This window comes from Glandiceps talaboti, chromosome 2, assembly GCF_964340395.1.
Source record: "Glandiceps talaboti chromosome 2, keGlaTala1.1, whole genome shotgun sequence".
Lineage (NCBI taxonomy): Eukaryota > Metazoa > Hemichordata > Enteropneusta > Spengelidae > Glandiceps > Glandiceps talaboti.
In genome coordinates, this window is record NC_135550.1 from 21,921,111 (window position 1) to 21,938,366 (window position 17,256).

General features: G+C 34.8%; 1 protein-coding gene across 2 annotated transcripts in view; it reads right to left on the bottom strand.

Moving 5' to 3' along the window:
- The window catches only part of LOC144451761 (uncharacterized), a 28,119-nt gene that overhangs the window by 10,271 nt on the left and 592 nt on the right, over positions 1-17,256 (bottom strand). Inside the window, exons 1-3 of one of the 2 annotated variants that reach the window (XM_078142674.1) lie at positions 16,938-17,143; positions 15,887-16,106; positions 14,217-14,556 (exon numbers count right to left, since the gene is read on the bottom strand). In XM_078142674.1, the coding sequence (XP_077998800.1) occupies positions 14,217-14,556; positions 15,887-16,058 (512 nt within the window). In that variant the 5' untranslated portion in view covers positions 16,059-16,106; positions 16,938-17,143. Of the gene's footprint in view, positions 1-14,216; positions 14,557-15,886; positions 16,107-16,937; positions 17,144-17,256 lie in introns of those variants that run through there. The other variant, XM_078142667.1, reaches the window with a different exon arrangement.

Genomic DNA, 17,256 nt, shown 5'->3' on the forward strand with positions numbered 1-17,256 from the left:
CAGTGCCACCACAGTTTAGAACTAAATGATGAAGAATGAGGTGACCAAGATGGCATTCGATAACACATCCCAATAACTTAATTATTTTATGGATAGTTCATGTAAAAGGTGGACGGATAATGCTTGTCATTCCTCTTAAGTACGGATAGAAGGGACATGAAGTCTGATGAATTAAATGTATCATCTGTTGTCGTCATAACTACACTGTGTGCATCATAAGTACATTAACTTTCATTTGTCAGTAAATGTTGGCAGTGATAAAACCAAACTGGACAATCACAGATACACTTGGTGGATCATGAATATACACACAACTTCCTTCATTCAGTGCCTGCTCAGCCTTCACTACCAGACAGTGGGTTGAATCAAGGTGGGCAATCACAACAGTTTATACTATTACACTATGCTTTGTACATTATTAAAGTACAACTTTCTTCATTCAGTACATACCATGACAGAACCAAACTGGACAAATTCATAGCAACATTTTGCGCATCATAATTACATACAACTTTTTTTCAGTGAGTAACTTTGGGTATTGATTACACCAAACTGGACAGGCAATGACAATAGGTTAATATAACACTGTGCATGATAAATACAATTTTCTTTCATTTGTGAATGATGGACCCCAAACTGGACAATCATAATTTACAATTGTCTTTGGCATAACCAATATCAGATATCATCTCTGACAGCTGTTAAACTTCTTGAAACAAAATAAGAACTGAATGTTGACAACTAGGTCATAGGAACACACATATCATATCAAATGTAAACAAACAATTCCACTTTTTTTTATATTCCTAATAATCTGAGACCACACTGGATTATATTGGTAATTTAAGTATACTATTGTCCATAGTTCAGTGAAATGAGGTGATTGGCTATTTTATGTCGACTAATTTACATATCCCCGATGTCCCTTTGTATCTGTTTGTCTGCAGGCTCTTGTAACCCAAGTGACCTGGTACTTGGCCTGGAACAGGTCAAAGGTCACTGGAGAGCTCAAGTGGTGGGAAATGGGGGTAATCTATTGTGATATCCATTTCATAATAAAACACTTAACAGAATGGTTAATTTATTTGTACTACTTCCCTATTACTATCATCTGGTGTGAGACAATCACTTTCTTGTGAAAATCAATATTTTTTATGGGACTTTGGGTTCATTAGTTATAATTATGTTTCTATTCACAGTCAGAAATTATGGAAATTGAATACCAAATTGTCCTAAACCAGACATACAGCCATTGTCTCTCCAACCTGTTCCACATGTCTTGCGTTATTAGGACATCGACATCAAACTAATGGGAATTGGAAAATAATCTTCTGTCATTTTACGATTTGAAAATTTGTGATAAATGTCAAATTCATGTACCTATAAAGCAGCTACCTTTACTGATGCAGTAGTCATTCTCTTGTTATTGTTCCATAATGTTTTTGCTACATTAAACCCATCAATATGCTGACAAAATGTCAGTACAAATCTATGACAAATTGGAAAATAACTTCCAGTCGTTTTACTGTGTTAACATATTTGATCAATTTATTATGCATCAAATCCTGTACATATAAAACCTCATCTTACTGGCAAAGTAGTACAATTTTATACATGTTTAATGCAAAGCTGGTCAAGATTTTCTCTAAATCCCAATGGCACTCGATCTCCATAGAAATTACAGCTTGTGATATTTCACTTAATCTTATTACAACACCAGCTCCTTTGAATTTCTACAACGTCTTTCACTCTAGATGAGAAAGAAAACAATGTCTGAGATATTGAGTCCAAGGAGATTGACTTAGCTGTGTAATGAGGTGTAGTAATGAGAAAGTGTGAATTGTTCAACCAAGGTAGTTCTATACATGTCATTTCCCATTGGTCTGAACTGACATAGCATTCATATCACTTTCACAACTTCAAGTATTTCATAGCTGACAACTAAACTGTGTAAAGCTGATCAGACTACATTGATGATCATAACACATTTAAAATGTCTGGTAGTGCATGTATCTATCACTCCATATCAATGTTAAGCATGCTGTATATACTAAATGATTACAATAAATCTTCCACACAGAAAAAAATGTATTCTCTACAGTCTTTAATCGTTTCAAAACACTACAACCCCTTTTCCCCATTGCAGCAATCATTTTGTCAGGTGTGCCTATCAGGGCTTCAATTCCCCTGTCACTTGCTGGCAGAATACAAACATGTTCTACGTGTTACTGATGATGCGATGTGAAGGCCTGTATTGTTTACGATGGACTTGCCTCAAGATGTGAAATGCGATACCAAATACCCTGGGAAATATAATTGTCTTTTGTGGAGAACACACGACATACGAAAACCCTTTTACATTTCATCAACAAACAACTCTTTTAATTTGCAGCAATCTTGGAACATTTCACTGAAAATCTGACATGCCAAGATTTAGGAAAATGTATTGTCCGATTGTGAGGGGAAATTTTTGGCATCAAATCAAACAAATTGACCTTCAGAGCAGTGCAGCTGTTTCTTTCCCAGGATAGAAAAATGATAGCCATCACTTCAAAGCATCATCCCTCACACAGTAGTCTATGACAATCTTGGGTGGTAATCAACAAAATTTCTTTGACGTTTTTAAAAAGATTTTGAGTTTAATTAAAACATATATGTCTCCCCCCCCCCCCCACCAAAATTTCCATGGCAACAAGAATTTCTATTACCCACATGAGACTGTCTTGAGTGATGTCATTAATGAAAAAATAATACCACATTGATATCCTTAGGTTGCAATATTAACCACCAATATAAAGGTGTAGGGAGTGAAATAAATAGATGCCTGCTAGTGTGTGTCTTTATATCTGTCACTTTCATGTGGCACTAGTGACTTCTCTTCATTCATTATTCACCTTTATTAGTATTCATGACACAGATTTATCCATGTCAGGGGTAACCACATAAATCTACCACGATATGGTCATTGATTTCAATATTAACACCTTTCCAAATTCTCCTTCCGCCTCTAGTATAAACGACTGATGGAATTGCAAATATTTCCACAGCACAGCATTAGGAGTCAGTCAAGTGTGGCTGACAGGAGTGTTTGATGATATGCAAATGTCATCATCTGACTGGACGTTGTTTATAGTCATGTGATTTATGGCTGTGCAAGATTCATGAAACGCGACCTGGTTGCTTTATTTGTGCTGCAGATGAACTCTAAATAGTTGTATACACTGGTGAAATGTAGTCAAACTAGTCTGTTTGTTGTCAGTTTGAAGCTCACATTCTTACTAATAACTACACAGAATACACTATGCAAGTATACAACCAGCACTTTCTCTTAACACCTTGGCTTGGCTGGCCCTTTAAACAGTACTTCTGCTTCTTATCATTAAACCAACTCTATATTTCTTGAATCTGACAATTCAAAAAAAGAGAAAGGGACTCCCTCTATGGTCAGATTTTCACTAACTAAGCGACACATCTTTTTTAATGTGTTAAGATGAGTTAAAAGAGTAATCCTTAAAAAAAATGAGAAAATAAACTTGATCACCGTCATTTGATCACTGACACGTAAGACCGATATTTTATTGTAGTCTCGATGGATGAAATTAAACATTTGTTGAGAATTCTACTCAGTGAATTAAACTATCTGAACATACGATGATTTTGAAATTGTTCAGGAAAAAATAGATAATTAACAAATTGTTCTATTAATTATTATATTTAGTCCTTGATAGAAAATGAATTTGGCTGTTATTACTTGACAAACAAACAAACAAACAAACAACAGACTAAAACATATACACACTAACACAAAAACAATAAACAAAGAGGCACTGGCATGCAAATATATATATTCATACACTTGCAAACAAACAAGCAAGCAAACAAACAAACAAATGCAACGCTAAGTAATTCCAGACGTGAATATTAAAGTCATCGATTTGAACAACTACATATGTATGATTCCTTCCAGTGACATATGTGTACATAATATTTGATAAATGAGTACAGGACAGACAGTTTGAATCATTCTGAGAGAAAGATAAATAGAGGTAGAAATCATAATTCCATCAAAACAAACACAACAATATGACAACTATAATATAACACATCACAGAAGAACGTGAAATCATGTCAATGATATTATTAGCAGACTAAGAAGGCCAATCTGAGGATCGGATGATCACATATTTTAATTCATAATTGACCTTTTGCCAAAATGAAAATTTTTTAATTTCATATCACTTACTCTAGTTTCATGAAATATGTGAATGCACCACACGCAATATTATGGGTGGTTTGCTTTGCAAATGACGTCAATGTTGATACACACAAGTATCACATTATTCAACTAAATTTTGATTGCCATTCCATTTTACATTTCATAATAATGTGAACATTCCACACACACTATTGAAGAGTCCCTTTTCCAAACAGATTACATGTAATAGTACTCAGTATACAGACTGCTATTTCATTTCATATTTAGGTCGAGTCAAGTAGAGTTGGAAAGAATGGCGTGATCAATGTGTTGATGTACTTTCTTATGAATATTCAGTTGTTGTTCTTTTCTTGTTACCGTACATGTATATTTCCATACCAGACACATCTACTATTAAGTTGTCAGCATCGTCCTACTATGGGTTATAGTCACTCCTTAGTTTAAAAAAAAATATAGGTTGTGTTTTACTTAGAATCCTCTGGTTGTTTTTTTAATTATGTATCATCAATATATCAATGCCCACACGCCCACCCTCACCCCCCACTGCTATAGCAAGACTCAAGGTATAGAAGTACATGGTCCTTGAAATACTGCAGTATCCCATTACACAAAAATGGTTGCTAGTAACAGGTTGTACCATGTTTACCTTCCATTTCTGTCTCCAGCTGCTGACAAATAAATATATTTTTGAAATGTGAAGCAATGAATAATGAAACATGGAATGTGAGTAAAAAATGAAATTAAGCATGTTACTTATGTATTTCCTGTTGTATTGTCAACAAATCCTTTTCTGGAAGTGTACATTATTCATGTACATTATCTCTCTATAACGTCCTTAGGGATTTATTTCGACAGCTCTTTGAATAAACGACAATGCCAAAATATTCAGGAAAGTATATATACCTATCGCAAGGCATGCTAGTTTGTATCACCTGTTTTGCTAATTTGACTGCTTTTAGAATATCGATTCGATTTAATTTGTCTCAAGTCTGGCATTTCAGGAGAGGAAAGACAGATTGACAGGCGATGTAATTGTTCAAGATAATGGTGCCGTTTTTCTATCCCAAAAGATGGAGTCTGCCATTTAGTATTAAAATGTAAAACCCCCATAGTTGACACATGACATTTACATGATACAAGTGTGCTATAAAACCACTGACAAACTGCTACAGGACTTCGTTGGCTGCACAAATATCAGCTTTCACCTTAGTACAACATCCTGTGTGTTGTGTTACACTTGCATTATGTGTCAGACGAAAATACACAGTCTTACGTCAAACGAAAATAAAATGCGCATGTTATTCATTCTACTAAATAATGGAGCCGATTTAGGTAGACTTTAGTCGGCACCTGCTGTCTATCCACTTACGTCAATTTGTTCAAAAAATATTTACATTTTATTTTTGTTTTTGAATATCCATATTTTTACGGTGAATGACCACTCAGTTTTCTAACCCATAACACTGTGAAGGATTTTTAAAAAAAAAAGAAGAAGAGGAAACTGCCAATTATGGGCAATATTACGCACTCAATATTATCAAATTAAACGACACTAGTAATGAATAAGTGCTGTCGGCTGGAATATATGCCATGGAATGGAAAATTCCGTTTTTCTATCCGACCCTCCTCATTAAAAGCTAAGGTCATAATGAATAGATGGAGAAACGATATATTATGTGTTTTGTGCTTTTCAACATTTTTCAAAATATATTAACCCTCACAATATACATTTTGCACAATTATTGGACTAATCAGGAAAATATTTTTTGTACTATTTATCAAGATTTATTTCATCACGGAACAACATGTTTTATCTAATTTTGAAACTTGTCCCCAAAGGCTATCCCTGCATCACGTATCAGCAACACAATGTATTAACGATTGTTTTTATGCGTATATTTGAATAGATTTATGACTGTTGAGTGAGACACCATCACCTGCTATGCTACCCATGTTATACATCACTAGCTATGCAATTCATTGTAAAAATTAACATCCACTCAGAAACTATCAAATACTAAATAGATATATTTCATTATTCTCTAATTGTCTTAGAAACAGTAGTCATCATTAAAATCACTTGATGTACATATATTGACATTTCAAGGAGTTTCTAACTCATTTGTCATGATCAACAAATGTTGTTTTTTTCAGAAATTATTTTACAGTATATTTCACCTACATGGTGTGATTTGACTATCATATTAGGAAGCTTCAATACATGACTAGGCAATTATTAGATACAAATTTTCAATATTTTAGAGCTGATTATTTTGATAAATTTAATAATCCAAGTTCAATGGATGTTGAACGTTTTCCATGTTTGTCAAAAGACTCAGGTTTGAAATTCTAGGGCTTTCCAGGACCCTGCCGTTGGAAAAATATAAGAAGCAAAGATGAACCGTTAGCAGATCAATTTGTTGTTTAGGAGTTTTCTGTTTACTGGTATATCAAAATGTCACATGATATCACCCACCCACCCCCACCCCCCACCCCCCAGTCCCTGGAAAACACTTCCTTCTTCCAACACAACAAACCATTTCTAGTTTTTCTGGCTGACAGCTGATCCAGATAGAATTCATAGCAGGTTGCTACGGTTCAATTACTGATTTAATGATTCAGTTGACCACTTGTGTCTTCAACAACACTGCATAAATTGTAAGACATTAAAAGTGACAGGTACTTATTTACCTGTAGAAAAGAAACAACACTCTGCACCAAAAACACACACTTTTTAAATCAAATCATACCCACGAGAAAACTTGCCATCAGTGTTCTGAACCTTGAGGATAAGTATGCAAATGCCTAACTTTGCAGGAGCTGTGGTTCCGATTACAAGTCACGAAGCATATTGGCACCAACCCAAAACTGTACTAGCTGAGCTCTCATAATGTCTGTAGAATGTATGCTGCCCAATGTCCGGGTCATGAGCTAGTTATTATACACTCCCCCACAGAAATTTCTCCAAGTTGTCATGTAGAGTATTGAAGTGGAATGGAAATTTCCATTTGCTTCGAATATGTATGTCACAAGTTTTAGTTTTACTTCTTTCTTCATGCAGTCATCTAATATTTGCACATAATGGCACTGAATTGTCACAAATATGAAAAGTTTTAATATTTGTTAGAACTGCTCTTCCTTTTTTCCTTTTAAGGAATTGTATACATTCACTTTTAGCACAACTGAACTGAAGGTTCAGTAGTGCTGTAGGCATGGCAAAGTGTCTGTCTGTCTGTCTGTTTGTTTGTCTGTCTGTCTGTCTATGTGTGTGTGTGGATATGTGTGTGTGTGAAAACAACTTAAAAGTCAAATTGCCATGATATTTGGTGGGTGTATTACCTTGAGTGTCTAGTTGGGAAATGTTTCAAATCAAAATGATCTTATCACCGGTGCGTGATTTGGGTAAAAAAATCTGAACTTTGGTCAAAAAACTTAAACTCCAAAAGTACTGGGTAGATCTGTCTGAAACGTTCTCAGAGGTGTTCAGATTAAGAAGTATTCATGACATGATGATCCCATCAGTGATGGTCAAAAATGTTTAATTCCAAAACTACTGAGCAGATTGGACTGAATTTTTATTAAAGAAACATAACAGCTGACAGGAAAAGTGTCCGCCAAGGGTCATATAAAGTTTTCATAGTGGTTACATCATTGGAAATAAGCTAAACATGTCATTTCAACACACGGAACCAATTTTCCTCTTAATTTATGGTGTTTCAGATTCAATTCCATTCCTTATATGTGGAATGTAGTGAAGTGGGAGCAAGTGTTCTACTGGGAATTACTCATATGTGCTGTTTTCAAAAAAAAGAAAGTTCATTGGATGCTGACAGAAACATGTTCCAAATTTTCTTTCTATTCCTTCTCAATTTTCATCCCTTATATGTAGACAGCAGTGGCGTGGGATGTAGAAGTATTACTGGGAAACCCAAAATTTTCCATGCTAAATAAACTTTCCGAACTCAGTGTCACATAATATGAACCAAATCAGTGTCCCATAATTTACTTTCTATCTTTCATTTTCGTTGCAATTCCTTATAGGTTAAAGGTAAAAGTGTGGGCACAGCATGTCAGGAGAAGACTTTCTTGTATTACAACAGTCTAGAAACTACCTATAGCATCGAATCTCTTCTCAAAAGCCACTGATAGCCTCTAGACTAGTAACAGTAGTATTACAAGAAATCACAAAATTTTCCATGTGACATATGAACCATTATACTTTAATAGTAAGAACTGAGAATGAGTGGGATATCACAAGAGGCAAGACAACTACCTGGTAATTTGATAGCATCCCACAAATCTCAAGTCACTTTACTCTCCTGATAACAAGCACTTTACCTTTCACATTTAATGTACAATCCTGAAAATTGACTTGGGATTTCCATTAGACTTAAACTCCTACCTCTTCAGTATCTATTCACAATCAAAACTTAAAATGCCATTTATTTTTATAACTGCAAATATCAAATTTTCACAACTGAAATATTCATAGCAAGTGACGTTTTCGGAAAAAAAAAACATTACCAAAGTGCACAGTACATTAAAGTGACAGTCCAACTAAAGGCACAATTAAAAAAAAACAAAAACATTTAAAGTCACATCTCATATCTTATCCGATTCATGTCAAGTCTTGAGCATTGAGGTGAGTATAAATTAACTCTAGGCTACAGTATTGATTTCTCTGCATTTTCTCTACAATTCTATGATGTTAATGGCAGTTGTTGGGTGTACCCAAAAAATTACCTTGTCCATGTTTTCCAATTGCTCATTTTACCTACCTACATGCTACTGCTACAGAGCTCGGTTACTGGTGATGATTATAAACATGAAAAGTTCAGATCTAGACTACCTTGAAATCCATTGGCCTTAGTTGTATTTTGAACATAAAATCATATACAGGTACATCCCTATAAATAGCTCTCAATCAAAAAAAGAAAGAAAAAGACCCCCAAATTCTGATTTATTACCCTCACCTTCCTATGAACCAAAATACTAAATTTTGCTTTTAATACCTTCATCACTGGTGCTGACATTTTATTCCCACATCATAAAATGACTTCGGATTGACATTATCAAGCACTGTATATACTATGTGTGGGCTAGTAATAATGATGCTTTACAGGTGTTGTCATTAGATTGTTAATGAGCAAGTATGACATTTATTTCTTCACTTCACTTCATTAATTCTTTTAGTCCTGTCGTTTCAAATCAAGTAAATCACTGCTTTCTTTGTTGTTGGTTCCTTTATATGTACTATATAACATAAGAAAGTTTTACAATCCACATTACATTCCATACAACAATGACATGGCCCTGTAAAGATGATGCAAGAATTTTGGAAACCCTTCAACTTTTACAAAATTAATGTGCAGTTGAAATTTTATGAATTTATTAGTAATATTCAAGGTAACCAAAGGCTCTGCCTGAGTTGTCATCCTTCAAAACCCAATTTGAAGTAAAATTTATGACTTTATTAGTCCATTGTAAACCTGACATATCTTAAGGTCTATTCATTGCCTATTCATTGCGGCCCGGTGACTCACCTCAATTGTATTTACCTTTTCTTTACATCCATTTATAAACAAAAAATGTCTCATAAATTAAAACAAAATTTGTGACCTTAAAAACCACTGTATGTGACCCAGAACACTACTTTCGTCAAATTGATTGCCATCAAAAAACACACAGTACATTCTAGAAGCCAGAAGGGTTGAAACACACTACTATGGCTTGACCACAGACACTTGTGACTCGTGTCAAATTTCAGCAAACCATTATTAGTGACATATAGCCCATAATGTGTCAAAAGGATAAAATAATTCAGTCCTAGAAATTCTTGTTATTCAATCCCTTCACATATTATCAATTTAAGTTGCTAATGTTTTGCGTGTATAAAAAATTTAAACTTATCAAAAGTTACAAGTGTCTGTGGGCTTGACAACATTGTAACAGTAGCTATGTGCGATTACAAGCCCTTAGACATGTATATGCAGTCTGGCATAGATCTGAGTGTCAGACTGCACACCATTAACACCTAGAGATGCCTACAGGGCATTGCGGTGGAAAAGAGAAAGAGAAAGATTACAGAATCTGAAAAACGATCTTTCTTATCGCAACCCGTACATTTCAAACCATTACCTATGTATAAAGGAAAGTGTATTTTTGAAAGTCAGTTAATGGATTTTTATAATATTACGGTTGTTTGATAAAAAATTGGAATAAAAAGTACGAAAAGGTCTATATTATGAGATAAATGGCATGTATTTCTATGGAGTACAATTTAAATAATATATTCAATTGATTCTATTCAAATCTGTTCCTATGTATAATTTGAAAACTTTCTAAAAATATGACTTGAAATGTTTAGCTAATGTTATGTAATACAGCTGTTCACATTGTGTGACATATACTTATATAACTATACTACTCCTACTACTACTACGTTGAAATTTGGATTTTAGCCAGACAGTGCACACATATGGCGCCTCAAAAAAATTTAAACACAACTGGAATAAATGCTGTTTAAAACGCATTGAAAATCCTTGTTCATGGACAGCAATTTACTCTGCAGTGCCCTCCCCCTTCCTTCCTTCCTCCAAAAGAAAATTCAAACACAAAATATAACAATATGATTGACAGAACAGCTTTGTTAAAATATACTACACATGATTGAAATATCTTTTTTCAAAAAACAAAATGAACATGAAAGTCACAGTGAAATGACATACAAAACTGTAAAACCTGGTGCCACTAATTTCATTTCATTACATCAATACTACACTAATACGGCTTTGCATCTTAAATGTCAAAGGTTAGGTTCCTGACGTACAAGTGACAAAAGCATTTTCTATTAGAAAAAGTAGACACTTTTATAGTGACAGCTTTTTCTTAATTATAACACTAAAATGAGCAAATGATATTTTTTTGCGAAAGTTCCTTAATCTAGACTGTTATTTAGGCCAAATTTTGGATGCCACGAGGGTGAATTATATATTTTCACTCTCATCCTTCTTGGTCAACAACTCCATCCACATTTGAAAATATTCCCACTCTTTGTTTGGAAGTTTGCCATGGGATAGATGTGCAATGTTTACAGTTTTTAGTTGTTTATGACATCGCTGTATAGTTAGACTTTATCAACATGTTTAGGACAATTTGTTTAGACTCGACTTCAGCCAATCAACATTCAGGCTCATTCTATTCAAATTAAAAGGATGCTACACAGTAAAAGAATGGTAACATGTAAAACATGTCTATTTGGGAAGAACTGAAAGGTCGTTCAACTGTTTCCCTGTATATCTTGGAATATTCCATGCCAAGTACACGTTAATCAGAATCAGGTGCAATTGTAACTAATTTCAATTTCTTTGTGACATCTCATAACGTTTCTAAAGACTTCATGAAAAGAGGTGTATTATCGGGATTTGTGAATTCAGAGAATGTATCTGGATCTGAATCGCACGGTTCCTTACACTGATATCAAGTAATGCACACAAAAAGCCTTGAGGCTACATTACATCATTGCTACCACATCAATATATGTGTAATATATTACTCAGCGGTTCACTCACCATTCTAAACTAGAAGACTTCTAGAAACTAATGACCTAAAGGTGTATTTCAAATCACCAAGTCTACCAGAAAATGAGTTTAAATGAGTATATCGAAAACATTATCATGACTAACAATATGCTGATGAAGGTGCCCTTTTACAGAATTGTAGATGATAGTTCCGAAAAATACATCAGTGTCCATCAAATTATAAATGTTACAGTCAGACTTGCCACCATATGGTTCATTTTTTTATTCAATTCAACATAATAATGGATTTTTTGTAAAGAGACAATATAAAGATATGATGGAATTATATTTCAAAAGAATTCTAAATATTCAAACTTTTTACGGAATACAAATGTCAAATTTTTAACACAATCTATAAATAATTTATACTGTCATGGGTCATGAGATTTTATTTGTAAGGATAGCAAAAAAGTCAGGTTTTATTGTAGGTACAAAATGTAATTAATCAGTATTTGTCAGACAAAGCTGACACAAGCAAGGTTACGTTATATTGTAAACAATGGGATAATCCCATGTCATTCCCACTAATTCAACTGCAAGTCATGAGATTACTGAAAGGTTGAATTTACATGTATCACGTGCTATAAGTATGACACGTGAAAACTGACCCATTCTATGGTAAAGTTGAAAAACGTGTACATGCATTATCAAAATGACGGAAGGTAACAAACCTAAAACCTTGAAAACACTAATCTGCTAACAGATTGTAAATATTGACAATGTGCCCTAACATTAGGTTTGTACCAAGTTAAATTATCAACACTTCACTTGATGATTTTTCCCAACCACATCCTATTGTTATGGTAATAGTTATCGTCACAACTCCCAGAGAACCAGGTATTCAAGGCCAAACCCCATATGAAAACAGAGCTGGCCTTCCGGCTACTTAGTACTGTGACCCTGACATTGCCACAAATGTTCAGATCACATTTCCACTGACAACAAGGGGGAATGTCCCATTGGCATTAGACATTATGAGACAGTGTCAAACTCAGCAGGGAAACTTCACAGTAAACACTTGGCAGAATTCACATCACTGATATTTGAAATGTTGCCTCTACAGCTGTCGTCAAACATTTGTTTACAACTTTTAGAAGTGGTTACAAAAGAAGAGCATACAGAAGAGTATAGGGGGGGGGGGTATCACATATCACGAGAGTTCAAGTGACACCCAACAACAAATTACAACACTTGCTGAATGATACACCCAAGTCGTGGTACGTACAAATAGCAGATAAGAACCTGGTCTTTGTCTACGGCTTGTTGATGTCCCATTCTGTTTACAATTTATTGCTGACGACACAATCACAAACAAAGAGTCATGAGAATTGAATAGTATGTGGTTACCAACTACACTCCACTGCTTTCTTTGCATTATGACCTTACATTAAACTTAGGTGTGTGGTGAAACTGTGGAAACACCTCATCCTCATAACACTATATACCAGTAGTACTAGTCTGCCAACGCGGTCTTTATTACCTCAAAACATATAACACTTTTTAATACCAATAGTACAGGAGAATGTACCCCAATCAGTCTCATTTCTACACCTAATACAAGGTTATATAAACATTTCTTTGGAACAATCAGCTGTCATTGTTAATCACCAATTTATTAAAGCAAGGCGTTTTTTTCTCTCACACCGTAGACTCCGCTTATTTGAATGAAATAAAGCATACCAGGCATCAAGAATGAATTTTCTACTTTTTAACATGACAAATGCATATCAACGTTTACTCGTTTGATCATCAAAGCATTTTCATTAATACAACTGCACGTTTGCTTTACTAATTTATTTAAATCGCAGGCAAAACAGAACTTTTCTCTATGTAAATGTGATTTTAAAATCAAACAATATTAGGTACCACCATTTTCTTGACAATATGACGGCAGAAATCACTATTGCTTCATAATATTTAGATGGAAGAAAATTCAAAATACAATTTCTAGATCGACAGGATGCTGATATAAAGAGGAATTAAGTAACAAACTGACAATATATAAGTGTTGATATGTCTAATTTCCACTTTATCACACCATCTGTGTATATGTGTGGGAAGATAGTTAAAGAGGATGTATTAAAGGTAAACCTTTTAGTAAACAGATGTAGCTGCTTTCCATTTCATTTCCTGTGAATTGTCTCTCCCTATACATTGTCTTGCATCAGTACTTACCTGAGGGCTCTTCCTCTGACTATGATAATATATGAAGGAGTTTCACCTAAGTATGGGGGAGCTGTCTGTGCATACAATCACTGAATTTTACAGGAAATCTTGTTTTCTCACCAAGGAGCCCTTTCCCTAAAACACTCTGTGATAATTCCATGTATGATGGGGTTTCCCATACTGGAAGGGGAGGGGAGTTATTTCCAAAATCAGTCTGTGCATATAATAATTAAAAGAAAGTCTTGCTAACTCACCTAGGCGCTCTTTCCTTCAAACTGTCTGTCATAATAATTCCATCCGTGGAAGAAGCAGACATGGTCGAGTTCAATCTCATAAAATACTGATCAGCTTCTGGTTGTGAAAACCTTTGGTCTCCACCATCAATACTATCTCTGGAATCGATATGGATGTCAGATACATTCCTGACTGGTATGGAGGGGTTGGGAAGTTCTTCATATGGATTGTCAATGGGTGATGCTGGAGACTGTGGTATTGGTGGTAATGATGTCATGGCTTGCTGTGACGGTGGTACAACTGAGTTGTACGTTTGATTGCGTGGTGGCGTTGGTGGTGCTTGCTGCATTAGAGATGTAACTGTGGAAAAAGTAGGGAAAAACATTAGGATGTGGCAACGGAAGGCACCTTTGATTTTAGTTTCCTGTGGTAAGAGTGATTTAGATGGCTATCAACTGTACTTGGCATCTAGCTGAGTCTGAGCTAGCTGTCTATGAAACAGAATCATTTGAGTGTATGAATACAACCAGAAGCTCATCTTCCATTGGGCTCTCCCGTCTACTCTTGACGAATCAAACTGACTGTATCCGATATATGATATCCCAAAAAAACATGTAGCCATTTTTTTATTTTAGATTCTTGGTATTATACAAAGTTGGTTTTGATTCGGAAGTAACATATCAAATTGCGTTCTGATAGATGCTCACAGGAAGTGCTAATTTCTTTTCCAGAATGTACCATTCATGTTAATTATTTTTTAATCCAATACACTGATGACCAAACGTTTTTGTGGTAATGATTTTCGCACATAAAAATTGTGGTCACATCCAAGCACAAAGTAATGTAGGTTATATACACCATAATGGCTTTCCATCTCCACACATCATGTGATTGCATCAGGATCTATAATCATCTCCATAATTCAATTTCTGTTACTTTGAATTTTGATTGGGGAAACACCCGACGTAGTACGTACTACAAAATCAAACATGCAAACTTCTGATTTATCATTGTCAAAATCAATTATACAAACTCAATTTTGTCACTAGCTGTCTGGGTTTTTTTGTCTGACAATTTGCTCAAACTCAATTGAAATTTGAAAGGAAGCTGAAAATGAAATTTGCAATGTTCACTTCTCACTCAGATATAACCATTCACTGCTTTTTTATGTAGCTGGGAAGTCGGATCTGGCATATGATCAAACCTACAAACAGTAGTTGCCAACATTAGCTATATCATTTTTTTTATATTTAAAGTATGCAAAATGTCATGCTATAAAGCAACATGTTCTACTTCAACACATTACATTCACAGTTCAGTTCATTCAAAACTTAACATTTTTTGTGTAAAGTGTGCACAAAACATCACAAAATCTTTAACAGTTAAGAAGTTTGATAAGCTAACAAAACTGAATGATATACACTAACAAACTGGTCATCATGACAGTACATTAACTATACAGTAGTATTCAAGCTAAGGTCAGTTGGGGGGGGGGTTCTGTTAGAGATAAGATTCACCCTAAAACAACCCTGGTTTATATTGTCAATCACACGGACCACTTTCACTTTGACACAAATAATATCCCAAATTAAAACCCATAGGATTATCCATCTACTTGCAGTACACATTATCTGCAAACCTAACACACCTGAGGTATTTCAAAATCTACAACTTTATGCAAACTTTTTACCTTGTTTATGTTGCGGATGAAATGTCGATCCGTTGGCTAAATTCTGAACATTGATTTCTGCAGGTTTCTTTGGAACCTCTTTCAACTGAAAATGGTCTTCTTTGAAATTATCAGACCCTTCTGAGGTAGGCACATTGGCATAAGAACGTCCAGCCATCATTATTCTGAACATTGGTTAAACCAAGACAGAAACTTGGGCAGGTGAGGTGGCCTTGAACACCTGTGAGGAAAAAAAAGGTTATCAAAAAAAAATTGTTGGAGTAAACGTTATTGGTCGATAAAGAGAAAAAAAGCAACAATTTTGGACCCAACTTTCTGCTCTCAAAATTTATTTATGTATACATTTTTTCATGAAATATACCACCTGTGTTTTTCCTTCTTGTAATGCATAAATTAGGCAAGCATTAATATACGCATGTTCACATCATATCAGGTGTTATATACTTGATCGTTGATGTAAAACTTCTGGCCAATATTATTGTTCTCTCAAGAGTGTAAACACAGCCACACAAGTGGGGTGCTAACAAGGTATTTCAAACTAAGTAAACCAAGACAAAATACATAGTTTTATCCAGCACTCAAACAGCCTTGACCAAGTTTACAATGGAAACTATCTCAAACATTTCAATCATGTTAAACATGAATATATTATATTTTACCACTCACTGTAAACAGTTTAAAAGCATTGGCTTAAATTTTCTCGATCACAATCTTCTAATTTCTTTTCTTTGGTTGAGTTGGAAAGACAAGTGGAACAGTTAAGTAGATGACAAAAGATGTAGCCTTGAGACATACCACTGTTTTCGTTTTGTTAAAAAAAGTTACAAAGTTTTTAGACTTAAACCAGAGACCCTGCCCCATGGGCCCACCACACTAACTATTGAACTAAACTAAACAGATACTTTGTATATAAGGGGAAATGTGAACAGAGAGAAAATACATAGCCAGTAAATGAACAATAAGAAAATACATAGCCAGTAAATGAAAAGTGGCTAGGTGTTGGCCTCAAAACATCCGACCCCCTGTTTGACAACAACATTCTAGTACTTACATTTTACTGTTGTAGATACAAATACGTTAACAACATGTAAATGGGGCGGATTCGGGTTTCACAGCTAGTTCGGAGGTATATCTTCACGGGTGTTTTTCCTTGACTGAAAATCTTGCGTTACAACATAAAGTTGGCGGTAAGTTGTAGAATAAAAAGCGAGGTGACCCGTTCGTTCAGTAGACGTATTAAAAATGGTTAATCGACGTTGACCAAGGCCAGATATATGACATTTACGATTATAACAAATAGCAGGCAGCCCCCGATTGATCAGGTTGGCAATGAGCCAAGCAATTCTAATCTGCGCCAATTGGTATATATT